Here is a 27,002-nt window from a genome sequence, read left to right on the forward strand (position 1 = left end):
TATCAATCACTCAGTGGAGCCCTACCTGAAGTCACAGACGTCCATTCACATAACATTAGCGGTGTTTGCTTTATAATTTGGTGGCACATGTGAGTATTTTTTATCTCTTTGTCACACAGAACTATAATTGTACCAGATGATGGAAAAGCCCTTGCAGAGGGTCACTGCCTCTTGCGTAAAGAATGCTTGTGAACAGTTCGGGTGAAATTCTGCCAATAAATGCAACAGTGGCAAAAAATGGTAAGTGATTTCAGATATAAGTAGTTAAACAAAATAAACATCATAAGTAGACATCTTGGCTATTTTATCTATACCTCCTGTAAGTTTATATATTCCAACTTGAAAATTTTGGCGAAATTTTTCTTTGAGAAACAGTAGATGACTATATAATCAGGGTACTTACATTTGAGTATATACAGTGACATTTCCTGACTCATAAATGATGGAAGAAAGTGCTCATCAGAACCAGAGAAAGGGCCCAGCCCTCAACCTGAAGACATTTGCAGGGAATGCCAACAAAGCTGCAGGAACTGGCTTAGGTAGAAAAAGTCAGGCTGCCTTTGCTTAGAATGTTCATCTTCTGAACTTATACTGCTGCCTAGTCCAACCTATTAAAAAAAAATCTCTTTGGGTTATATTCCCCCATTCCCCCATCTCTTAGTATGCCTTACATTGTGATTATGTCTTTATGATTTTTTTCTATCCATTACACAAGGTGAGGGAGAATTAAGAACCTGGTCCTAGAAACCCAAGGGTTTAGTATAAAACCTGACACAAATGGCTGTGGAATGAATGAATATATAAGTGAAATTTGGCTTTCATAAGCATTAAAAATACAGAGATATGTATGATCTTATTTTTATTTTTATGTGGGATAAACCAAGCCTAAAGAATTAAAAACATTATAAACCCTGTTAAAACTGAAAAGAGGGTCCTCCTATTACCTATAATATACATCCTAGACTTCATAGCTCCTAAAGATGCACTTTTAACTACCACCCTGTCTCAAACATTGGCTTCTAGTGTACCTGTGGCAATTCCTGTGAAGTAAAACTTTACCCAGGTGACCAAGCCACAGTCTAGTATGTTCCTAGTCCCTCATTTAGAGTAAGGGGCAAAATAACCTTGAAAGATGACTAAAAGGGTAAAGGCATCATTAAGCCAAGTTAAGAGAGGTGCAGTTCATTCGGAAATTACAGGCCCATTTATGATCAGACTCAGGCATCCAGGAGACATACATACATTTCAAGGTTATATTGTTCAACTGTTAACATGTTCAAATTTGCGGTTTTCTAATTTCTCATAAGGATCCTTTCACAGCCAAAAACGTACAAGCAAAATAAAAACAAGTCTGCTGGTAATGGCACAGGGACACTCTGTGCTTCATTTTCAACCCGTATAATTGATTTTGACAGCACAGCAGGAACCTAAAGTGCTATAGTCCACACTGCCCAAGAATGGCTTTAGCAGGAAAAGGGCAAAACTGCGCCCAAATGAGAACTGACAACGGATACCGAAAAAAAATGCAACTTTATATTTAAGGCTAGAATAATTTCCACATCTTCCTCTAAAACATTCTTCATCTAATTTGGATTTGGGGCATAGCATTATGTGAGTTTATAACCAGAAGTCAATGTAGATCCCAAAGTCATAAGTGATATCAAAGTGATAGAAGGAAATATCACTATACCTTTCATAAACATTTTTCAAGTTTGCTTCACATCAACTTTTTTAATGAGGTGCAATTTTTAAAAGGTATATCAGAAGTATAATTTTCATGGTCAATCATTCTAATATAACTGCTACTTAATCAAGTGACAGGCACAAACCCATTGCAAGATGCTCAGGTGAATTCTTATTCAGCAAAGATAATTTTATGCTTAATAAAGTGCCACTGCAGAGTTTTTTCAACCTCGAACTGTAATCAAAGAGCTGATTGCATATCTCAGTTATTAGCACTGTGAATTGTCTAGATCAGCATTTACCCAAGTTTTGCAAAATACTCTTTCAATGTTAATACATGTTCCAGGGAAAAAAATCTTTTTGTTAAATGATTTGGAGAAATTTTGGATTAAAGAACATTAAACGTGACTACAGAACTTCTCAGAGTTTTACTACACTAATATGCACAGTGGCTCTCCAAGTGAAGAACAGAGTACATATTATTTTCCAGAAGCATTTGACAAATGGAACCCTTTCTTCTAATGGTATCTCATAGAACTTCACTTTGATAAACATGCTTTGGGAAATGCGAACCTAGATAGTATCAACCCGGTTTTTGTCAAATTAGTCTCTTTCCATTTTCCCACAGTTCATTATGACCCACATAGTTGAGTGGGGGAAATAGCCTCTATGACACAGTGGCTTATTAAAATAATAGTCTATTTCACCAACAATTACATTTAAAAGCCACATAGCTTCTGCCCTTGAGAAAGAAGTCTGTAACCCAGGTGGCTCAATTCTGAGGAGTTCCTGCATTGTGTATCTTGTGTCCAGGCTGTCATTGTTCTAATCTTTATCTTTTACTTAAAAAGTAGCAACTGGTGGATGTGTTATTATAACCGACTACTCTGAAAAAAGAAAACATAATGTTTTAGTGCACACTACAAAAGTCTTCTCAAAATGGCAGGCATGGCACTTCAGATAGAGAACAGAAAGAGTTTAGAATAAATGATACTTATAGCCAAATAACATACTACAAGGTTGGTATTGAAGAAGACCAATGGATTCCCAAGGACATCCCAAGGATGTCCTTGACGTTAAAATGAATGTTCCATTAGGGTAGCAGTTGGCCATGAGTTGACCTCTTGGATGGTACCTTTAATCATCACATGCAGGCGCCCTCCAGTTAGTCTCAGGATGCCAGGATTTCAGAGTTGAAAGGGGCCTTACCCCTTGTACAAGTCCCTTGTTTTATAAATGAGAAAACGGGCTCAAAGAGGAAAAACAACAACAACAACAACAAAAACTATGTGCCAGAGGTCACATGGCTAATTAGTGATTGAGCCTAGCCTACAACCCAGATCCCCAACTCCCTGGGTACTCTCATTCCCACTCACTCGGAACTTTGTATTCCACAGAAGAACTGTGATTCAGATAACCCTCTGGAAGCTTCTGTTCTGGCTTGCCAGAGCCAAGGCCCCAGCCATAGACACATCCTCATGATTACCTCTTCCCAATAGTCTTCTTCTATTCCAGAGCAAGCAGCCACCAAGGAACACATGATCTGGACTAGCAGAGCTATTACAAGTCAGATATGCCAGGGAAGGACATCTGTGCTCAGAAGAAAAGATCTTGAAATATTCAAGGGTAAAGAATCTTGTCTTACCAACAGTTAAATCCCAGCCATAGCACAGTACCTGGTATAGAGAAGTCCTCAAAAAACATCGGTGGGACTACTTCAGAACTCAGGACAAACTTCTGCATGCCTTGAAGAAACATTTTAGTCTATTGCATTAGTTAAAAGAAACTTATCCACTATCCCATAAAATTCATGTGAAGCCTCTTTGCCCAAGTTTATACAACCTAATTTTTTTCATTTTTGGAATGGCTTGACCATCATTTTCACTGTTGCCATAGTTACTGGGGCTTGTGAGCATATAAAGAGACAGTTTGCACAGGAGAGAGGGGTTTCCCACTCAAGATTGAGACCTGGGAAAGAATGCCAGTTCTTTCTCTTGTTCACATCACCAAGTCTCAATCTTCTCAACTGTACAATGGTTCCAAAGATGATAGCTACATCATTCATTTCTTGGGAAGACTGAACAAGTCAATGTGTATACAGAGCTACTTGGCCAACTAAGATTGGTTTTTAACAGCTGTTCGTATTTTTCTTGAGGTTTTATTTATTTATCTTCACACAGAGAGAGAAAGAGACAGTGAGCATACAAGTAGGCAGAGCGAGAGGGAGAAACAGGCTCCCCACTGAGCAGAGAGCCTGAAGTGGGACTCCATCCTAAGATTCTGGGATCATGATCTGAGCTGAAGGCAGACATTTAACCAACTGAGACACCCAGGCATGCCAACAGCTGCTTGAATTGAAAAGAAGTATGAAGCTGGGTAGGTAAGAATCCTGAGATCAGTGGCGTGTCTGCCATGATAATCAAAGAGAGCACCACATGCGTATCAGATACTCATTGGAGATGACTTGGTATGCTGCTCAGATTCCTTTTCAGGACTAAGGCATTCCTTCCCCAGCTGCTGTCATGGATGTGATTTCAAGGTTCTGCCCTCCCCTGGGGTTGACCATATCCACTCACTTGTTGATGAGAGGTAACAAAGGCTCAGCCTTCTTATCTCAATTGGGGTCAACTCCTTCCAAATGGCCACTCCAACTCCATAGAGTACCAATGGGAACTGCTGAGTCTCCCTTGCAACTATGCTGCAGTTTAACTTCTCCAGTGCCTCCAGCTTCTCTCCCTTCCTGAGAGCTCCCCCCACCACAGTAGGTCCCTCTCCTGCATGTTAATCTCACTCTCAGTTTTGTAGGAACTCAACCAAAGACATTACCCTTGGAATAGTTCTTTGCTCAATAAAAAACAGCAGCTAGTATTCTAATTGCTGACATATTTAAGCAATCTATACTTCTTTTCCATGAAAGGAGACTTTCTGAGTTCCTTTATAGGTGACATCGTTTTGTTGGATGAGGAAAGTGGCAAAGATATAAATAACTTAAATTGTTCTTATTTAGCATTTTTTTTCCCCCTTTTATTAATTTTTTCAGCGTAACAGTATTCATTCTTTTTGCACAACACCCAGTGCTCCATGCAAAACGTGCCCTCCCCATCACCCACCACCTGTTCCCCCAACCTCCCACCCCTGAAAAGTCCTAAGCTACGTAGTCTGTTCTCACAATTTTCTTCACCACTGATTTGCTACTTTTTTCGTTATTCTAATTGTAAAGACATAAAAGAGTCATATAAGATGATAGAATACCCTGTTCATTAGCTCTGCGTAAAGCTTAATTTATTGTAAGGAATCATTTCATATCATCTTAAATGGCCAATCTAATATCCATTGCTGAAAGAGCATAGGCCCAAACTTGGGGCTTATGGGTTAATGGTTCAAATCCTACTGAAGGTAGACATATCTTATGGAACCAGTGGGCTATCCAAAGCACCCTGGACAGGGAGGCAAAAGGCCTGGGATTTGGTCTCCCCTCTGCCAATAACTCCCTCTGGAAACTTGGGCAGTTCACGTGCCTTTTCTGGGACCTCCTCTCCTAATCAGCAAAGCAAGGGGCTTGTATTAAATAAAATTTAAGGTCCTTTCTAGTAAAAAAAAAACAAAACTTACAATTGCTTAACCTTGCAGGGTTTTTCCAGGCAGCATAAATAAGATGTAGAGGGAAAGTGTAAGACCAGAGAAGAAATTAAAAGTGCCATAAATTCAAATTACTAACTTCCCAAATGTGTATTACAGGAGAGACTATTAAATGACTAGGAACAGATTTTTATAGTTGTATTTTCCTTTTGCAAGATTTCCATCTAAATCATTGCCCATGTCATTGATTGTCATTTCCTTAATCTGGAGTGTTTGAATATACAGCTTAGCAATGCTTTGGACAAGCCATAAGTCAAAGTTAACTTTTTTTAAAAACTAACCATGCCCAGGTCTCTACCTTGCATAGAGACATGCTGAAATACCAACATCCATTAGAAAGAGGTTATTGATGTTGGGGTGACATGCACTGTGATTTGCAGGTGCCCCCCTGGCTAACCTCTGATAGCCATATCTCAGGGTAAACGTGCCATAATTACCCTGGCCAGGAAGAGCTGGTTTAACTGTACTGGCTCTTTAGATGTATGTTGAACATGACTGCCCTTTAGGGATTTCCGGAGTCCATGTATGTGAGTTATCATGTGAATTCTACCTTTGAAAAAAAAGTAAGGTATGCTATCAGAATTATTTTTTTTTCAATCCCCTTACCTTCAAAGTGTGGGTTCCTCAGTAATACCTTCATTGTATCTACTTTGAAAATTATACCACACCACTACAGATTCAAGTAGAATGGAAAGACGTACAGATGCTCCCAAGCACACAACCTAAAGGTCTCATTTCTCAGTGGCTTTTAAAGCACAACTTCTGGTCCAGAAACTTTTGCCTGGGGAAGCAATTTTTTCAGTTTCCAAAAGCTGAGCTTTAGTCTGTCCTTCACAGGAAAGATTTGCCCCCTCAAAGCTTTGCTTTTAATGAGACCTAAGATTGCAGATGAGTCAATGGACCACTGTCTGAGGCTCAGTTTCCCCATCTATAAAACAAAAACACACAAACTTGCCTCACCCAATTCTGAAGGTCAATGGGAGGATCCAGGCTGAAGATCATCCCATGGAAGCACTTTGAGAAGCACCCAGGGCTCTAGCTAAAATGTGTGGTTGTTGTTATTGTCTAACCTGATCATCTGCAGTAAATTTTAAAAAACATATTAAAATGACATCTCCAGTTTATGGCCCAAGCCTCACCTCAAAGTAAGCCCAGAGGTCAGAGTTAAAAGTAAACAGAGGAGGTGCCTAGTGGCTCACTTGGTTAAGCATCTGCCTTCAGCTCAGGTCATGATCCCAGCCAGGGTCCTAGGAGGGAGTCCCACCTGGCACTCTCTCTTCAGTGAGGAGCCTGCTTCTCCCTCTCCCTCTGCCTGATGCTCCCCCTGCTTGTGCTCTCTCTCAAATATATAAGTAAAATCTTAAAAAAAAAAAAAAAAAGAAAGTAAACAGAGGAAAGGCAGGTTCTACAAAGCAAGTCCCTGCTCTTTCCCTAGAGCCGAGGCACACCTATGAACACTTCTAAATCTCACTGGAGAACACAGGGGGATGCACGCTGCCTTTCCCTTATCAATTTATATTTCAGGAACCAAAAAGAGAAAATGGAATTATATCTAAAAAATAGTCGGATCCTCTTTAGGAACCTCCTTAGAAATGAATAAGAGATTACCATATTATCCTCCATCCCCTCAAGCTTTGTCATTCCAGAGCATTCAGGACTCTGCTTCCATAATAACAATGATTTCATTTGACAAATATGTCACATTTCATTCTGTAGGATCTTCAGCCTTCGACAAACAAACATTCACTTTGCTGAGGACTAAGAGCCACTAATGGAGTGAAACCTGAAAACCCTTCAGAAAAGAATAATGGACCTCACTCTGTCTCCAGGGGGTAATTTAGTAGGTAGATTAGGCAACACTTGATTAAGGGTAAACCTCTCCTTTCCATAGAAATATATTGTGTTTGTATAGAGGGGCTGTATGAAGTGGAGGATTAGGTCACAAATCCTCAAGAAAAAGTAGAAGACGTTTCTCAGAAGAAACATGCAAGTTACGGCACATTTGGAAAAACAAGCAATACTTTATTGGAAGGAAAGAAGAAAAACCCCACACACAACAGTTTTATTTACACGATTTCACTTAGCTTCTTGAAATGTTTCTAACAAATGGTTAGTTCTCAAATACATTGCACAGGACGCCTTGTCACCCCTGACAGTCTGTGAGTTACTACAAAGAGTAACGACTCAACTCAAGGCTACCAGAACTGATTGTCAAATAAGAATTTCTAAGACAGCCTATAGGGAGCTGCTACAACAAAAAGTCGTCTTTGGCTCATGAGGGATGAGAGTGTGAAAGAAAAACAAATGTCAACATAAATCCCCAAGGAAAGAAAGCACTTCTGTACTAAACCTCAGTCCTACCCTCCAATGTTCTGTGTCCTCTACAGACCTGCAAATACCTGAGTATTTCTTGTTGTCTGAAACAATGTTCTTGTTGTCTTGTTGTCTGAAACCATGAACAGAATCTGGAAATGTTGGATGTAGCTCCATCCACATTTCAACAACACGACAGAATTTATTCACAGCTTAATGGAACATCCCAATATCTACCCATCAACATAGAAAATGGCAAGGCAAACAAAACATCTCACAGTGTTAAAATGATTATACTAAATTCTAAAACAAATTTGAACAAATGTGGATTTTTCTTTTAAATCTGTGTTCAGATGACTTTTCCCATCTTTCCATATGTTAAACAAAATGGCTGAAATGTAGCCTCCCTAAATCACTCTACACTGTGCCTACTGAACAGCCATGAAAAACCAGGTACTAAATAAACGTGTTTTGACAATGATGAATCTCTTAACTCTGCTGGTCAGGTTTCTTCTAATGGCAGTACTTAGATGTGTACCATAACACATGAACATAGATCACAGTTTGAGTAACAATTTAAAGCTTAGGGAACTGAAAGAGAAATGAATTTAACTCAATGACTTGGAGAGATGAACATATAGATATGAGGCTTAAAAATTGCTGCTTAGATCATACGTGTCCCTCTGCAAAGAAACAACTTATCAACGCCTAGGAACTTCATAATTAAATATATGTTTTGCTGAAAGCAATACTTTTTTTTTTTTGAGGTTTATATTGTTTGCTACACTTCCTTGGTTAGCTGCCTCCAACTCCAATTGGAGAAACAAAGTAAAGAAGTCCCTTTGGAAAAAAGATATGAATATATAGACTTGTACAAATTGAAAAATAAAATTGTCTTTCTAGCTATTCTTATTTTTTAGAACTCTACTAAAAGGACAAAAATAAATGGGAACATTCATTTGCTTTTTAAACTGATCACATTCGGGTTTAACCACTGGCAGAGAAGAAACTTTACAGTTCCCTGGGAACCTATAATTTGGAAACGGAAGCACACAAGAACAGACTTTAGTTTTCAGGCAATAAATTGAAGAGAATTCTGCAGACATACAACAGAAAAAGAGCATAAAATATTGGCTTGTGCATTTCTTAGAATGTTAGTTCATTAACTCGGTAACTGCACATGGAAAAATGCAGCCAAAATCTACAAAGATGTCCAATGGGATTTCAAATTGGCATATTTACTCAGCAAGAAATAGCTAGAGGTTGGGGGTGGGGGGTGGGAAAGTATCCCATTCTGGTAATGACGATTTAGTGTGAATCTCCGGAAAGACACCTTGTTGAAAAATCTGCATGCAGTCTCTAATGGGACACACAGAAGCCCAAAGCCCCAAGGCCAGACATAAATATCATCCTCCATAATCTGTGTCCTGGGGAATAGTTCTATAGAATTATACAAAAAAAAAAACATGATCATGATTTTTTACATTTACCTTTCACACACAATTCAACATAAACTTGAAAAACGTTTTAATTTTTCCTCCTTATTGCCCAATATGTTGTTTAATGCTTTATTGGAAACTTTACTGGTGTGTGCTCTGTATCTGTATTACTCATCAGTATAAAAGAGTTGCAAAGGATTTGTTGGACAATACTCCCAAAGGTCACTGTCTTCTATGGTTAAATGCTCATTATCAGTCTCTCTGGGGGAAAGCTCTAGTAACTGAACCCCACATAGATCAGGTACGGCGCTAGGCCCTTTCATAAAGCTCATCTTATTTAACACTCTCAAGGCAATAGAGATTGTAATTCCTTCTTATAGATGAAAAAAAAGTGAGAGTCAGAGAGGTTCCCTACCTTACTCAAAGTCTGAGCTAATAATACTAAGGGCCAATATTTGAAAACTGGAGCGTTTAGCTCCATGATTCTTGATCTTTCCCTTCCTGCTCTCCTTGCCAAATTCTCCAAAGCATGATGTAAGAAGTTAATTCAAGAAACTCTCTATTCTTATAGATTGTGAGCATTTCCTCTGAGGAATAATAATTCAAGGTATTCGAGGTATTTTCAGACAAAAAAAGGACTCAGGACAATTACATTAAACTGCCCTCTCTCTTGGATGGATCAAGTTGAGCTAGCCAGGGTGCTAGTCTCTTTACTTACATCATGTGAAACCAGTGGGAACAGCGTACAGGGATGCACAGTAGAGGCTACAAGCCAATGGCCAATTCATCTGCTTGTGTGTTTTACCAGATCCAGAGTGTTTTTTAAAAATGCACCAAATCTATAGATTTCACATAAAAATATATATTTTATGGCAATCAGATGGTCCCTCAACCCTAGGCTCACCTTTCTGGCAGCATTTGGTCGAAGCTTAGTGGTCTCAATCCCTTTGATGATCCTTGACTTCTTGGGTTCCTCACAGTCCCTACCACACTCTATCAGATCCGTATACTAACATCCCTGTAGCTGTAACTTTCCATTATGTTTATGTTACTCTTTTTTCTTATGTAGAGAAATGTTTCTCTAAATGTTGTCTCTTTTGATAGTTTGAATGACTGGTCTCCAGTCCTCACCCTTCCTTGTACTTCCTCCTTTTAAAATGGTCTCTTCGTGGGTAGAGTACAGTTGCCTAATCCCCACTTATTTGCTCACCCATGTGCCTTGCTTAGGCCAGTGGTGGGGCCGTGGTGTGAAAATCACAGCGTCAGTTTAGGTCTAGGCCATCTGAGACCTTGAGAGTTTTTACGTACTCTCTTGTACCCCTGCTACTGTCATCAGAAGAGTTTCCCCAGTGGAACTGACCCCATTCAACCTGAGTCTCAGAATAAACATTTGTAGAATGGAGCTGCCCCAGCCACCCCCAAAGACCTGCAGTGAGAAATAGGAATGCCCACTTAAGCCCACCCTGGAGAAGCTGAACCACTTGGTCAATCTGAAAAATCTGTGATAATAACTATTGATGCTTTAAAGTCACTGAGCTATGGGATGATTTGCTACACAGCATTATTATGGCAATTGCTAACTGATACATCTCTACCAAAAATTTAAATTAAGACACGCTGAAAGAATGAAACATCATAATTTTTTCTTACATGAAAACCTGTTTCTTATTTACTCTAATAGCCTAGACCCTGGGGGCATCTGAGTTTTCAATTCCTTCCATAAAACTATAAACCTAAGAACTAAGGAAAGTTGGGTTTGTGAAATGTTTCTTAGCATGACTGCATATCCAGATTGGACTGAAATAGCCCAGTTTTTGCCTGTTGCTGTTATGTCCTGGTTTGAATACATTCATTCAACTTTGTCTCCAATTTTCATGACTAGTTGAATCTCTTCAATTTCTCCTTTGGAACCTCATCCAACAGCTATTATTGTTGCAGAAAACACTGTACCTGAGATTTTTTTGATATGATAGTTATTTGGCTGATCAAAATCATTAAGTCAGCATGTCCAACCTTTACAGAAAACTAGAATAGAATGAACCAAATTTAGTAGGTGCCAATCCTACTACTAACAACTGCTAACTACAACTACTAACCAATCCCACAACTACTAACCAATCAACCAACTTTCCAACCAACCAAACTGGATCCCAGTTGACAGACATTTATTAAAAGGCTGAAGAAGCTAACTCATAAACATGAAATACTTAAAACAACAGTGATATTAAAAAAGCAAATGCCCTGAAAAAGTATAGTTCTGTCTTCAGAAGGCAGTAGTTACTGCATCTGAGTACATCTGCTTAATAATCCAAGAAAGTGGGAGTTTCACTCTCTATTAACCTTAACCAAAGATATTTTCATCAAAATTAATCGTGATTAGTTTTTATTGCATTTCAAATGCTATCCTTTATTTGGGGTGGTCAGGAATGCAACTAAGCAATTCCAGACCATGCTATATTTTATGAATAAGTCTATGAGGTAGTTATCAAGAGGCCCCTTATAAAAATATTGCTATGCAAAAGTTCATGAGTCAAAGCAAGACATTAATTTCCATAACAAGATGTGTCCTTAAAAAAGAAATGACTATATATAGAAAAGACAGCAAGTCTGATGCTCAAAACATATCAAGAGTAGAACTGTATAAATGCCCACGCATATCATAGACAACAATTTCACAAAATGTTCCTTTTACCTTTTCCTTGTTATCATAATAGCAATTAATCATTAATACTTGTGAGCATAGCTTGTGCCAAGTATAACTCTAAATTCTTTATATGCATTGACTCTTTAATCCTCAGAGCAACTCTGGAGTAGATGTAGTTATTATTATTCCCATATTACAGATGAGGAAACTGAAATAAGGAAGAGTAAGTCACCTGCCCAAGGATATTCAGCAAGTAAATTCTGAAACCTGGAATGAATCCTGGGCATTCTAGCCACAGAGTCAGTTAAAGAAAGATGGTAACACTAACCTCACTGAAAACTGACACCACAGTCAATCAGTCTGTTACGTTTTGTGCCCTCCTGTAGCTTGCTCTATGCAGACTCTATACCTTTGTTGACAGAAGGCCTGGAGTGCCTTCCCTATGGCTGTGTCCCTCCCATGTCAGCTCTAATCCCACCTGCTCCATGAAGACTCTCTGCCACTCCCCAGTTTTCTTGTCACCCTCTTTTAGAACTCTGTTCCCAAACTCTCACCATCTAAAGATGATCAGATCTACGTTTTTGAGTCCTGGCTCTGCCACTTACTAGTTAAGTAGTTTTGGGCAAGTTATGGAACCTCTCAGAGCCTCCTTCTTCCCATATATCAAATGGGATAACAGGTTATCTATCCCATAAGATGGCTATAGTGGATATCTACGGTTTTACTGTCCAGCATCCCTTCTAGTAACATATTCCTTTCTTTCTTGTGTGAGGTCACTTGTTCCCACATTCAGCCCATAGGATTTGGGTGTGGCTAACATGTATCCCCTAGGCTCCAGGTGATCACATCCTGGTCTGGCCAATATACCCCTTCTTTCAGTTTGAACTTTTGCTTGAATCACTAAGAAAGAAACTTTCTCCTCTCTGAGCATGACTATACTCACAATGGAGGCCGGCTGCTGGTGGCCATGACTGGCATCACTGTGGACATCTCTCTTAAGAATCAAAGCAACAAAGAGCCAAGTACACCTATGAGTAGGATGGAGACAGATTGCTGACGCCGTGTGGGAATATCTGAGGTAGGCTGCAGTCCACCTGGCCTTTTCAGTTAATTGATTCCCTTTTTTGCTTACTTCAGATTGACTTGTGTTCCTATCAGTTACAACTAAAGGTCCCAACTAACCCAACTCATAAGAATTAAATAGGTGCTGGAGCACCTGGGTGGTTCAGTCGGTTAAGCATCCGTCCTTCTGCTCAGGTCATGATACCGGGGTCCTGAGATCGAGTCCTGCCTCGGGCTCCCTCTCAGCAGAAGTCTGCTTCTCCCTCTCCTGCTTGTCCTCTTTCTCACTCGCTCTGCTCTCTCTCTCAAATAAATGAAATCTTTTTAAAAAAAGAATTAAATAGGTGCTGTAAGCTACATAGCACCCAGTATACTGAAAAGTTCAGTAAATGGTAACTACTACAGTGATTATTCCTCAACATTAGTTTCTCGAAGGCTGACTCCAGTTTACCAAATGTAAAATCACCAACATTGTGATGAGGAACAAATAAGAATATTTGCCTGGCAAAGCAATAAAATGTTCTATAGGTTTTAGTTCTTGTGATCTCAGTCTCCAGGCTCCAATCTAATATGTCATATGATTGGTGGGAAAACTAAGACCCAAATCCTGGGAGAAGAATATTGAGAAAGCTGTGGATTCAAATAAGCTACCAGTCCATGCTCAGGTGTTCCCAAGCCTGAACAAAGGACCTGATGCTACTATTGTTCTAACCAAATCAGCCATCCGTGCAAAGGGCCTTGATTGAAACCATTAAGGCACCTCTAACCTCATATGGACACAGAGAAAAAAGAAACTAATATTGACTAAGTGACCTTCATGTGCCATGCTCTGTGCAAGACATTTCCTTGTATTTCCTACTCTAGAATAATTATTTATTTCCCTTTTGGTCAATTAAAAAGATGAACTGAATACATACTGAAACTATCTAACTCCTTCTATCTCCAAGGAGGAAACCTAATATATAACTGGAGAAAGACACTAATTAATAAGCAAAATTTAACATGAACTCCGGCCAAGTTGAACTTGAACTGTTCTGTTTAAAGGCACACTGGAATAAATAAAGGAACTTCAAAGCAAATGCCCTATTTGAGCTTGAATGTTTTATTGAGCACATGAGGACAGCTCCTTTGCCAAAAATAGGGATGGTTAATGAGGAAAAATTGGTATTTTCAGTCAGCCAGTTGGTTTCTGAGATAGGGCTGTCCATTCAGAGATAACTATATTATACAGAGAAGACAGAATAATGATCTGAGAGCCTCAGAGTTTTGAACAAAACAAAACCAGTTTTGTAAACTGAGTTCAACTTAATGCATCCTTTTTCAAGTACCTTCTGTGATAATATGCATACATTTCCCTTCTACTAACGCCCAAACCACTGAAATATAATTTTAAAAGGAGGACATTTCTATGTTTTGAGCTTCTTGCCAACTATATAAACGTAGCCCTTACCTTTTAAAGTGAGGTATAGAAACCAGTAGACTGTGCAGTATTATAGTTTCCACCACAATCAGCTCTTCTTGGGCACCATTCTGAAAATGATGCCCCATAGCTATAAAGACCTATTGGGTTCTCTGGGAGCACACTGCTAGTACTGGACTCAAGGCTAAGGCAAGTCCCCCATTTCTGTTCATATTTTCCCACAGCAATGGGTATATGTCAGAGACAGTCAATCTTCAATTATTTCGGTTTTAAGAGGAGAAGCCTGAGCTCACCTGCAAGTGTTGTGAGTTGTCAGCCATGCTATCTTCTCGCCTGCGGACTTCTTCCAGTAATTGGGCATTTTTCTTCTTTTCCAACTGTTGGTTGTGCTTGAGGTTGGCCACCTTCTTATTCTGATCCTTCATATGCCTGAGAAAAGTCAGCAGAGTATGGTTAAATTCAACCACTGGAAGATCATATGTTATCACAACAGAAGTATTAAAGATAGAATATATTTATATGGATTCAGAAAAAGTTGGAACTTCAGAATATTCCATTAATTCAACCACAAGTATGTATTGAGCACCCACTTAACGCCAAGTGCCAAGATGGCACTGGGGCTGCCATGGTGGTTGAGACATGTATAGTCTTCACCCAACTCATGGAGCTTGAAGTCCAGTGGGAGTGACAGACCAGTATCAAGGAGACACAACTTAGGTTTCCTAAAGGAGAGGAAATAAATCACGTTCTGTGACAGATGATGATGTGCATTGCACGTGGGGACAGGCATGGGACAGGAAGATGACTTTAGGTACTGTGGCCAGGAAACCTCCCTAAGGAGGCAAGACAGTGGGAAAGACTCCAAGTGACCAGCCAAGAAATCACCAGTGGAGGTGCTCCCCAAGTGGAAGGAGCAGCAAGTGAAATTTCCCAGGCAAGAGGGACCAACTACTTCTAGGAACTGGAAGGCTGCAGTAAGGCTAGCCCAGGGCAAGGGGGATGAGAACCCTCTCTCCCTGGTAACCTGGGATTGCAAAGGTAGGCAGTACTCAGGGAACACAGGGCCCCTGGTCTGTGACGGGGCATTTATTTTCTTCTAAGTGGTTGCTCATCTAATTATTATTATTCTTTTGGATCATGTTCCCATTCTGAGATCATAATCCATTACTTTGATTTTAAAATAACAATTACAAGGCTCCAATCAAATACATTGTCATCACTTAGCTCAAACAGAATAACACTTTGGCTAATCATCATGTTATGTAAAGCCCTGGTGCTTGGAATAAAAGTTCTTAATGAATCTATAGGATGTCAAAGTGCAAAATCATAAAGTGATCAAGTGAGTAAAAGACTAAGGACAAAGGATGGGTTAAAAGAGTGGGAGGAGGAGTTCCAGGCTTAATGTGGACTATTTCACCAGCAGCGTTTAGCAAAACATTCCACAGATTTAGGCAACCATGTCCATGGCAGCTGGTATAAATCTAATCTCACACGTGAGGAGGCAGGAGGGCAGTACAGAGGGCTTGGGAGCAGTGATTCCAAAAGAGGAGGGCCGCAGAACAGAATCTTCTGGGATCCTTCGAACTCTCCCCCACCCTCAATCCCCAGGCATTGCTAAGTCAGCCTCTGTCACTGAGCTCTGACTCCCAAAGCAAGCGAAAATCATTGCTCTCAAGGAAATGTGCATGAGATGAGAACTACATGATACACAGCAAACATGTCAAATTAAAACAATTACTAATCAAATGAAAGCCATTTTTAAGAAGAAATGTTTATTTGTTGTCCTCGTAAAATTATATAGTTCCCTACTTCCTCTCACTCCAAGAAAATGAACGTCAAGAGAACTTATTAAGCTGAATGATCTTCTAAAAGAAATCCTGCTGATGAAAATATTCTGAACATTTTGGTCCTTATGAAAACTTACAGTACTGGCTGAAGCAGTGATTTAACAATTCCTGGTGACATTTATTATGAGGATTGTGGTGAGAGAGAACAGCCATCTCCTTGGTCAACATTTGGATTGGAAAATTTTTATCTGACATTTCCTCTTTTTTACCCAATACAGTAACGTCCACATCTGAAACTACCAACTCAAGTCTACATGCTAATCTTTTAGAAAATTATCTTTTGGTTCCTACAAAGATGTTGAGAACAACCTCTTGCTTCCTAACTGAACAAGGATATAGTATTTCCAAAACTCATACTAGCCCGAGGCAAGCACATTTCCCAGCTCAGGAAATAAGGTCCATGTCCAGTAATAAGTTGTGATGGAGAGGTCAGTGCTATTAATGAGATTGTGTAAGTAGAGGACATTTTTTATAAAGAAATACTTTTTATAACTTTGAAGCATACACTTAAATAAAACCAACTGCTGAAACATTTTGTTCCCAAGTACCACTGAAAACAAAAATAGATTATTATTGCAAATATCATTTGCATAAAGAACTCTCCCAAAGCAGTCTGAAAATACATAGATCTTACTTTCAGGGATACTGCAGTATTTTTCAATCCAAAAATTAAATAATAAACCTCCAAATCCATGCATCCTTTAAAGCTTCTCTGAATTATGAATGAGCGACTAAGAATAATGGGAAACTGAAGTTTGGACATTATGATAGAGGCCTATCCTCCATATTCTCCAATCATTCCTTCAAATGCGGCCTGAAGTAGGACACTAGTGATTGGAAAAGAAAAGCTGAGTTTTGAATGACACTGTTCAGGATTTGGCCAATTAGGTGGATGCAGAGCAAGGTGATAAAAATAATCATCTTGTCTTTGTACACATGAATATCAATAGATACCTATACATACACACTCCCTTGCAGGAGTGCTATGGTTTTCAAATGCATTCTAGCAGCAGAACTCTTTCTTCTAGTAAAAACTTACTTGAAAACCAAAAAAGGAGAAGAACTATAGCACTGGCAGAAGTAGGAAAAAGATAACGGGTGGGGGAGACAGGGGAGCAGAGCCTCACCTTTAGACAGTCACTCTCTCAGAGTCATTCTCTCAGAGAAGCCCCAGGGCTACCTGAAGCATAGGCTGAAACAGCAATTTATGAGGTAGGAAGAGAGAGAGAGGCAGGTACAGAAGTCATGAAATTTAAAAATATGAGATATCCTGGTGAAGACAAAGTCCCCCCGCCCCCCAGAAGCTCACTAGACACTTCTTGAAGGAATGACCATTGTGATTTTTGCTAGTCATAATTCCAGCATCTCCAAGAATAAAATCTGTCAGTGACCTATCACTCCCTGCATCTCCCCCCACCTACAGAAGTAAATGCACAGGCATAAATAAACTGGGCTAAACTCAGTACAGCTCTCAATTGCGCTAAACTCAGCAAGGCAGAACCCCTGGGGGTGCAGAATGCAAAGCCCTCTGGCAATACTGCCTCAGAAGAGAATTATCACTGAAATCCACTTCCCAAATTCCCACCTACTAGGCAACTCAGATTCCAAAGCTCTGCCAGAAACTGACCTGCTCCATGTTCAGAAATAAAGTCTCTTTGGGATGGCACTTTTTTCTTCAGGGGAACACCATTACAAATATATTCAAAGCCATTATGGAGAAGGGGCAAATGGAGGTTAGTTAGAGAGTCCAGTGGTAGGATCAGTTTTCATCATTCAGCTTAGACTGACGAGTTCCATAAAGCAAGTCATGACACTTTTCAAAATTCAGCCATCACTAAGGAGCTTGGATTAAATAAAAAAAAAAAATTAACAACTATGGCTACTATATTAAGAAAGAATGTCAGAGAGGACAGAATCCTGCTATTCACTAGAACAGTCCATCAAATTAAAATTAAAATTAGGAAGTGTTCCCTAACTTGCTGGTGAGAAAGTATCAGGCTTTGAGGCCTCCAGAATTACAGAAGTGGGAAGGAGTGTGGAGTGGGAAGTACATACGTGCATGTGTATATTTTACATAAAGAAGAAAATCAAAACTTCTCTTTTTTTAAAATCTCAGCAGAAAAAGATACCTTTTTTTTTAACCTATGTACTCTCAAAAACATTACAAGATTCATAATGTCTATTGTTAGAGAGAAGGCCAGAATCTAGCTCTGTCATATGTGGTTAGAAAGAGTATAATTGATAAAAATTGGTTGCAAAATTATAAACCAATTTGGCAGTATCCACCAAAGTGTCCATACCTCTTGCCCAAGCAAACCCACTTCTAGGAAAGTAGTCTACAAAAATGCTTGCACATATGCACGAATATTTATGTATAAAATTTTCATTATAGCACTGTCAAAGTGAAAATTGAAAATTGCCAAATTGTCAAGCAGGAGACTGGCTGAAGAAATCAAGTGTATTCATACTCTGGAACTCCAAGCTAACCTAGAAAATTAAGACAAAACTTAAGTATGGACATGGAAAACCCTTCAAGACATATCACTAATCAAAAATGAAAGCAGGTAGCAGAATAATCCATATAGTCTGATCTTATTTATGTTAAAATATAAAAACCTATTTGGATGTATATATACACACATCCACTGAAATGAAAACTGATGGAAACTCCACACCAGTCTGTAAACAGTGGTTACCCACTGAGGAAGGGAATAGATCAGGGAAGAAGGGGGTGTTTTCATGTGTTACTGTATGCATTTGTGTGCGTATATGTGTGTAAGTGAGGCATAAATATGTATAAGAAAATGCACAGATATTAAGTGTAAAACTCAATTATTTTTGACCAATCAAAATATAGAGCATTGCCATTGTCCAGACACATGTCCCTGTCCCCAGACAGGAAGAAAGTGCTATCCCAACTTTTATCTGCATGGATTTGTCTGTTCTTGAAATTCATATACATGGAATTATATAGTAAATGCCCTCTTGTGTTTGACTTCTTTGACTCAGCATAAGGCTTTTGAGACTCATTCATATTGTCCCTAAACTCCTTCTTTTGCTGAAATCAAGTGGTATTCCATTATATGAATATACTACAGCTTGATTAGCCATTCCCTTGTTAAATGAATATTTGGACTGTTTAGTTTTTTTTACTGTTGAGAATAAGGTTGCAATATAAGACACAATCAGAGAGGGAGGTAAGCCATAAGAGGCCCTTAACTATGAGAAACAAACGAGGGTTGATGGAGGAGAGATGGATGGGGGGACGGGGTAACTGGGTGATGGGCGTTAAGGACAGCACGTGATGTAATGAGAGCTGGGTGTTATACGCAACTGATGAGTCACTGAAATCTACCTCTGAAACTAATTATACACTAGATGTTAATTTATTGAATTCAAATAAAATAAAATTATAAAAAGAATAAAGTTACAATGAACATTCTTGTATTAATTTTTTTGTGGACATACATTTCATATTTCTTGGTTAAATAACCAGATATAAGTATAACTGAGAGGGTAAAATGGTATAACCCCCCTGGAAAACAATTCTGGGTTATAAGAATCTTCCAAGAACCACTGAAGGGCAGGAGCTAGTGGCATGAACTCTGGAGCCAGGCTTCCTGGGCTCTCATCAGAAGTCCATCACCCTCTAGCCGCATGACAATGGGTGAGTTTCTTAACCTCTCTGCAACTTAGCTTCTTCATATATAAAATGGAAATAATTGTATATAACTCATAGTGTTACTGTGAAGAGTTGATAGGTTAGTACAGGTAAAATGCTTAGAACAGATTCCAGCATGTTCCCTCTGTTTCACTCTTAGCTCGCAATATAAATATGATCATGTGTTGTGTAATGTTATGAATACATATTTACTGTCTTGCTTCCCACACCAGAATGGCAGGTATTCAAAATGCCTCAAACAATGGACTTTGGAATGCATTATCAAACCCTTTGTGTCATACATTTAGCTTCCAGTATGCCTTTCTTAGTAATAAGATGAGTTGCATTCCTGGAAGGCATTAGGATACTAATGGGAAGTGTTGCAGGAAGGTCACGACAAGAATGGGTAAGTGAGCTGGTATGCTAAAGTGACTGCACAAGTAGATGGGCCACACACACACAATGGAAGCTGACAATGAGTATTGCATGCAGAATTTCTGATAACAAAGGCTTTTACTTTTAACCACCGAGATGATTCCACTTTTTTAAAGCTTATAAATACCATTCAGTATTCCAGCATACCTATAAATTTTAGAAAGCTATATTAACTATTCTAAGGATACTTTTATAGCACATACAAGTGTGCTAAGTGTCATGAGCACAATATTCCTTCCTACAAGAAAAAGTATCTGGCCAGCTGTGCCTACTTGAATCCATCTCTTCTCCTGGCAAAGAGCACAAGTAGGGGCCAAGGTCTTAGGACTTAGCTCCAATATGACTTAAGACTAAATTCCCCCAACCCAAACCCTCTTCTAGAGGCCATATGCACCCTCCCTGTTCCATATGCACCCTTCACTGTTGACTTTCCCACCCAAGCTGGGAAACCCTAGGAAGCAGGTCACACAGCAGAAGGTGGTCACAATCGCAAGAAAAGGGTTTGTTTTTCTCGTAGATAGTTCACTCTGGAGAAGTTCTAAAGAGCTGACTTCCTTCAACTGTTCTCCATTATTCTGGTCTTGAAGAATCTCCTCCTCCAGACAACAATAGAGCATCGCCCTAAATATAAGTGGAACCCAACAGCTGAGAGCCTATGCTGAAGAGAGCAGATGGTGGGGGTCTCCTATAGAAGACCCCAAAGAGAAAGTCAGGTGCTCTCTGATGCCCCCTGTCCTCCTCAGACACATTTGGTAGGAATGGCACACACCCACAGGAAACTCAAAGGGTAATGGGAAAAGGCTGGCCTCTTTCTTCACTGTCTTCAGGACTCGATGTTCAATCCAGAGGCACCTAATAACAAGACACTCTTCTTGGCTAGCAGACCATACACAGTTACAAGGGTCACATAACTAACAAGTCTGGCTCCCATTTACTAATCATCAAATAAATTTATTATCTGTTGGCCTCTCATGTAGATCTGGTGACCCAGAGAGCACAGACTGGTCATATAGGTCTGTCTGTTTATGAATGGTAGCCCAAGAATGACTATTTTTCTCAATGTCAAACAATAAATGTACTGTGATGTTCTACATTCCTCTCACTGTAGACTGGACCGTATATTCAGGCCTCTCAGTCCATATGGTCAGAGTTGGCAGCAGATTCACCATCAGGAAAACCCAACGCAGGATCCCCAGCCATCCTGACCTGCCTCACAAACATTCTCTACTTCAGTACACCCTGACTCCATCTATCCCATGGTACTTTGAGGCCCTGCTGAGAGCTGACTGTACAGAAATGCAGATAGGGAAACAGAGTGGGCAGACCCCTTCTCTCCATCACTCCTGCTACCACAACACTTCAAGTCACCATCATTTTCTGCCCTAAACCATGACGCTCCTCTCTGCTCACCAGTCTCCTGCTTCTGCTCTTGTGTCCCTTTTAAGTCATTCTCCACCCAGCAGCAAAAGTGAGTGTTTCAGAACAAGTCAGATCATGCCCTCGAATCCTCCAGTGGTTTCCATTTCCCAGAGAACCGAATTACACATCTGTGGATCTCAGCAGCGTCCTCCCAAACCATTTTCACCTTTAGCCCCAGAATCCAGTCTCCTTTCAGTTCCAAATAATGCTAGCTGCTTTCCACTAGAGGGCATAGACATGTGCAGTCCTCTCTGTCTGGCCCCCACCTATCTTTCCTCTCATAGCCACCACTCCTCCTACATGGCTGACTGATCCTTCAGGTCTCAGCTTAAATGTCGCCTCTGAAGAGGAACTTTTCTGGGCATCAAACAAATCCAACAAAATACCCTCTCACCAAAACTACTATGACCACACTCCATGCACCTCCTCGACTGCATGCTCCACAACTTGTAATGATTCATATATTTGTATTTTTAATTATTAGCTATTCTATCACCAGACAGGCATTACTGCCATCACAGGGTCCAATCTGGAGGTATTCATAAGAGTGAAGGAAGTTGAGGGAAATTGGAAGGGGAGGCGAACCATAGGAGACTATGGACTCTGCAAAAACAACCTGAGGGTTTTGAAGGGGTGGGGGTGGGAGGTTGGGGGAACCAGGTGATGGGTAATAGGGAGGGCACGTATTGCATGGAGCACTGGGTGTTGTGCAAAAACAATGAATACTGTTACACTGAAAAAATAAATTAATTAAAAACATTAAAAAAAATTAAAAAAAAAAAAGAGTGAAGGAACAACTTTTAACCACATCCTCCTTGGCCCAAGCTACCATCACCTCCAAGTTGCGTGAGGATGCCAGCTCCAATTGGTCCATCTAATTCATTCTCCACAGGACAGAGGACAGAGTGTCTGGTACACAAACAGGATCATATTTCTCTCCTGCTTAAAACTTCTCACTGGATATCTACTCCTTGTGGAAAAGGCCATGCTTCTTCCCATGACTCCTATCAGGTCTACCTCTTACCTCTCAAAGTCTTATCTCACGCTGCTCCCCCCACACACTGGCCTTCCATTTACACCCTCAATATGCCAAGTCCTACCATCCTGAGGATGTCTGCACATTGTTTTCCTCTTCTGGAAACCTCTCCACCTAATTCTTATCTCAGCCCTTTCATCACAGATAATTCATATGTATCCCTCTTAGGGATATCGTCCTAGAAGCCTTGGTCAATATAGAAGGTTGGATCCTCATGTCATAAATTCCCAAATTATGCTGTATGTTTTGCTCAGAATGCAACACATTTCTGATCCTTTAATGCCTTCCTTGTTCTACTCTACGTACTGTCTGAAGAGTGATCACAACTGTCTTGTTCTCTTCTCTAAGAACCTAGCACAATTCCTACTCCACTGTCACCAATAGATTTCTGCTGGATTGAATTTAACTCTAAAACCTGCAGCTACTTGGTCAAAGGATGAAAACAGGTTCCCTTGTGTTTTATGTGAACCCATAAAATTATTTAGGAATGTGTATCTAGGGATTTACATGAATTAATATTGCCCTCTTATATTTAAGAAAGACACTTTCTATAAAGAAGAATTTAATCTCATATAATGAATAACAGCTTTTTGTCAATGAAATGGTACCCAGTCAAAGTGAAAAGAAATAAGACTGGACTGCTGGTGAGTACAATGGGCATTATTACCTGATGCCAACACAATAACAATCCAGATACTCCTATATTCCTACAAAGGTCATTTTTTTTTAATTAAACTGAAGATCTACAGGGCTACACACAAAAGAAATGACCCACTATCTCTTTTGTAACAATTCATATTCAACAGATGGTTTTTAAAAGTCTACATACTTCAATGCAGACTGATGGCTTTTCTCATTTACACTTTCTGAAGTCTAAAAACAGGGATCGCTAAACCTTTTCTCTAAAGATATAGCTAGTAAATATCTTTGGCTTTGTGAACCATGTGGAAAGAGTGAGGAAACAAGTGGAAAGTATTCAGAATCCAGAAAGTATTCGACTTTGCCTCAATTTTGTCACTGTACCATAAAAGCAGCCTAAGCATGCTACAAAAATGGGCATGGCTGTGTTCCAATAAAACTTTATTTACATGAACAGGTGGCAGAGCTGGATTTGGCCCATGGTCCAGAGTTTGCTGAACGCTGGTCTAGATATGTTCTAATACTGCTATGTAGTAATGATAACCATAGGCAGAAAATGCTCACATCACATGATGTGCTCTAAGCATCTTGTACTTACTAGCTCATTAATCCTCACAACAACCTTATTAAGCAGACCCTTTGATTATTCCTCCTACAGATGAGGCAGATGAGGAAACTGCCCAAAGTTACAGCACAAGTGAGCAGAGAGGCAGGATTCTCAGTCAGTCCAGCTCCAGAGGCCACCACCACACTCTTAACCTCTGTGCTGTGCCACCCAATTGTGGAGAATGTTTCAGAGCTCCTTCACACAACTCTCACATTCTCTTCTCCAAGGCTGTCCCAGAAAGGTCGAGGGCACAGCAATGGCAATTCTCAGGATACAATCTCTGGTCTGTAGCGCAGCCACTATAAGGCACACCACTCCAAACTTTAGAGGATGCCCAGGGCAGGAACTTGGTTGACTATTAGAGAACTAGATATACATGAGGTAATTACCCAAGAATATTGGCTTTCCACCAGGGGAGCCTTGGAATGGAAGGTGGGAGCTTAACAGCTTCAAACTTCATGGCGGCAGCCATAGTTACTGAAATGAAGACCCAGCTACGAAGCAGAACACAAAACCAACAAGGACGCCATGCAATTTCCCTATTAATTTCCGTTCTCTGAACCCGTTAACCTCAATGTGACCACTTTCTGTACAGATTATTTGGTTTTATGGGTGAATCTACACAGAGAAATATTTAGTGTATTTCATATCCTGCAACTTCGCTGCATCATATTGAATTTGGCTCTTCTTCCTGAACAGACAGATTTAATCAGAGACAAAGGATTTGGAGATGATAAAATGAGTGAAGATAAAAATAAGTAGACGCTCAACAAAAAGGGAAAGTAAGAGGAAAACAAAAGGGCAAGAACAATAACAGATAACAGGTAACAGATCTTAGGACAGAACTTCTGGAATCATGGGGGCAAACCCAAGACAGGGCTAAGACATAAGGTTAAAACTCCTGCCCTATTCCCACTCATATCTTCTTGCACATCATTTATTTCTCCTCAAAAAAAAAAAAAAAAAAAAAAAAAGAATCTAAACACTTTAAAAACAAAACATTCCTATAATTGCCACAATTCCAGGGAGTATTGTATTCCTCTAAAAGCCTATGACTCCACTGTTAGACATAGGCACATTAGGGCCAATTTGGTAGGGTGTCAGTTATATTTACAGTTTGGGGTAATATAAAAACATATGGAAACTGTGAAAATTGACCCCCGGGGGGCTAATGTTGGAGGAAACCAACATTCCACAGTCTGGCCAGAGGTTGGGGGCGATTTGCCCAGACAATATACAGCCAAAGCAACCTATGAGCACGGGGGCACTGGGTGTATGCAAGACCTAATTTTATTGCATCCAATCTGGAATGGGTCTGCAGCAGCCCAGACGTAAAACAAAGCAGAGGTATAAAAAGATAAAAATCTTATATGCTGGTTTTCCAAATTAAAGTACAGAAATAATGTGTCAGAGTCTATATTATTTCATATCAGAAATCAATGTTAAAATATTGCTAAGTAATAAAACACACTCTGTCTTTGGATGTCATATTAAGGGTCAGGAACTACGCTGAAGCACTGTACATATATAGCCTCAGTTAAACAAAACCAAATCCTTACATGGAGAGTAATTTGATCCCCATTCCACAGATGAAGAAACTGAGGCTTAGAGAGGTTAACGTCATACATCATACATTAATAAGTGGAAGACTCGGAATTTGAACTCCCATTTCTATGATGCCAAAAAGCTCATGGGCTTATCTATTATGCCATATGAAAATAAGATAGTTTTATTTTACATTATTATGAGATCTTTGTCACAAAAGTAAATGGAGCATTCTAGCCAAACCTACATGTTCCTTTTTGAGAGTTACAATCTTCTTTTCTCTAAGAGGGAGGCAAAACACTAACATCAATAAGTTATATTCTCTTCAGGATCTGGTCTGAGGTATGGATTATCAAACCAAATGAAAGATAATTCAGACTTAACACTGAACCATTTTACATTGCTGAACAGCAGCTTAACACAAACTTAGCAGCCTAAAACAACACTCATTTATTATCTCACAGCTTCTGTGAGTCAGAAGTCCAGGCACAGCTTGGTTGGTCCCTCTGATCCCAACCTTACCAGGCTGAAATCAAGATGTCAGCCAGAATGCATTTCTTACCATTGGCTTAAGTGGGAAAGGATGTGTTTCCAAGTTCATTCAGGTTCTTGGAAGAATTCTTTTCCTTGCAACTGAATGAAGGAGGTTCCTATCTTTTACTGGCTATTGGCTGGAGCTGGGGACTGCCCTTAGATGCTGGAGGTTGCTCATAGCTCCTTGCCATGTGGCCATCTCCATTGGCAGTTCACAGTACAGCTATCTGATTCTTCAAGGCCAGCAAGAAAAGGCCTCCAGTCTGCTAAGATTGAGTCTTATACAATGTAAAGTAATCATGGGAGTGCCATCCGCCATCTCTGCCTTATGACATACCCTATTACCCTATTCGGGGGAGCGGCACCCATCACCTTAGTCACATTCTATTGGCCGGATTCAAGTCACAGGTCATGCCCACATTCAAGTGGAGGGGCCTATATATGGGAGTGAAAACCAGGGAACAGAACAAAAATAGAATTAATTTTAATTATTTAAAACTTTATTTTATCTGTGCTAATCTTTCAAAAATATTTCACAATCTTTTTACTGTCCATTTCAAACTGTTTACCTTGGTATCTACCTAACAGACTTCATTTTTCCATTTCTCAAACTTCCTCCAAACCATTTCACCAGTGCAGCCCAAGGCACTTGGAAGGCATAACTTATGGCCAATGAGGGGTTATGGAAATTTATGCAACCTTACACTTTCCCAAGTATTTATCCCCATGACAACACACTGCAAAAATAAATGCCTGTTCTTTCCACTCTTCTTCTCATAACTCTAATCTCTTCTAACTCTTAGTCAAATGACAATGAGTAACACAGAATTAGTGATGGGTGGCAGATGAAATGAAAATCAGTGAAGGGTAACAAAGTGGCAGAATTATTGGCAAAAAGGGTGTAAGCCACTTCCCTCCAATTATGTGAGAAGACAGAACAAACCACTTCCCCACAAAATTGCCTCAACACAATTAACCACTTCCAAAGTCCATTACTGAGATGCCACCTGTTTCAGTTCCACTTGGTGATATTTGCCTAACTAAGTGGTTTACAACAGTGTTCTGGCAACACTGGCTCT

General features: G+C 39.8%; 1 protein-coding gene across 14 annotated transcripts in view; it reads right to left on the reverse strand.

The window, feature by feature from the left end:
- Positions 1 to 27,002, reverse strand: part of ERC2 (ELKS/RAB6-interacting/CAST family member 2) — a 924,700-nt gene that overhangs the window by 403,566 nt on the left and 494,132 nt on the right. For all 14 annotated transcript variants that reach the window (XM_045991216.1, XM_045991229.1, XM_045991215.1 and 11 more), the window contains one exon: positions 14,494 to 14,629. In XM_045991216.1, the coding sequence (XP_045847172.1) occupies positions 14,494 to 14,629 (136 nt within the window). The remainder of the gene's footprint in view (positions 1 to 14,493; positions 14,630 to 27,002) is intronic.

This window comes from Meles meles, chromosome 20, assembly GCF_922984935.1.
Source record: "Meles meles chromosome 20, mMelMel3.1 paternal haplotype, whole genome shotgun sequence".
Taxonomy (NCBI): domain Eukaryota; kingdom Metazoa; phylum Chordata; class Mammalia; order Carnivora; family Mustelidae; genus Meles; species Meles meles.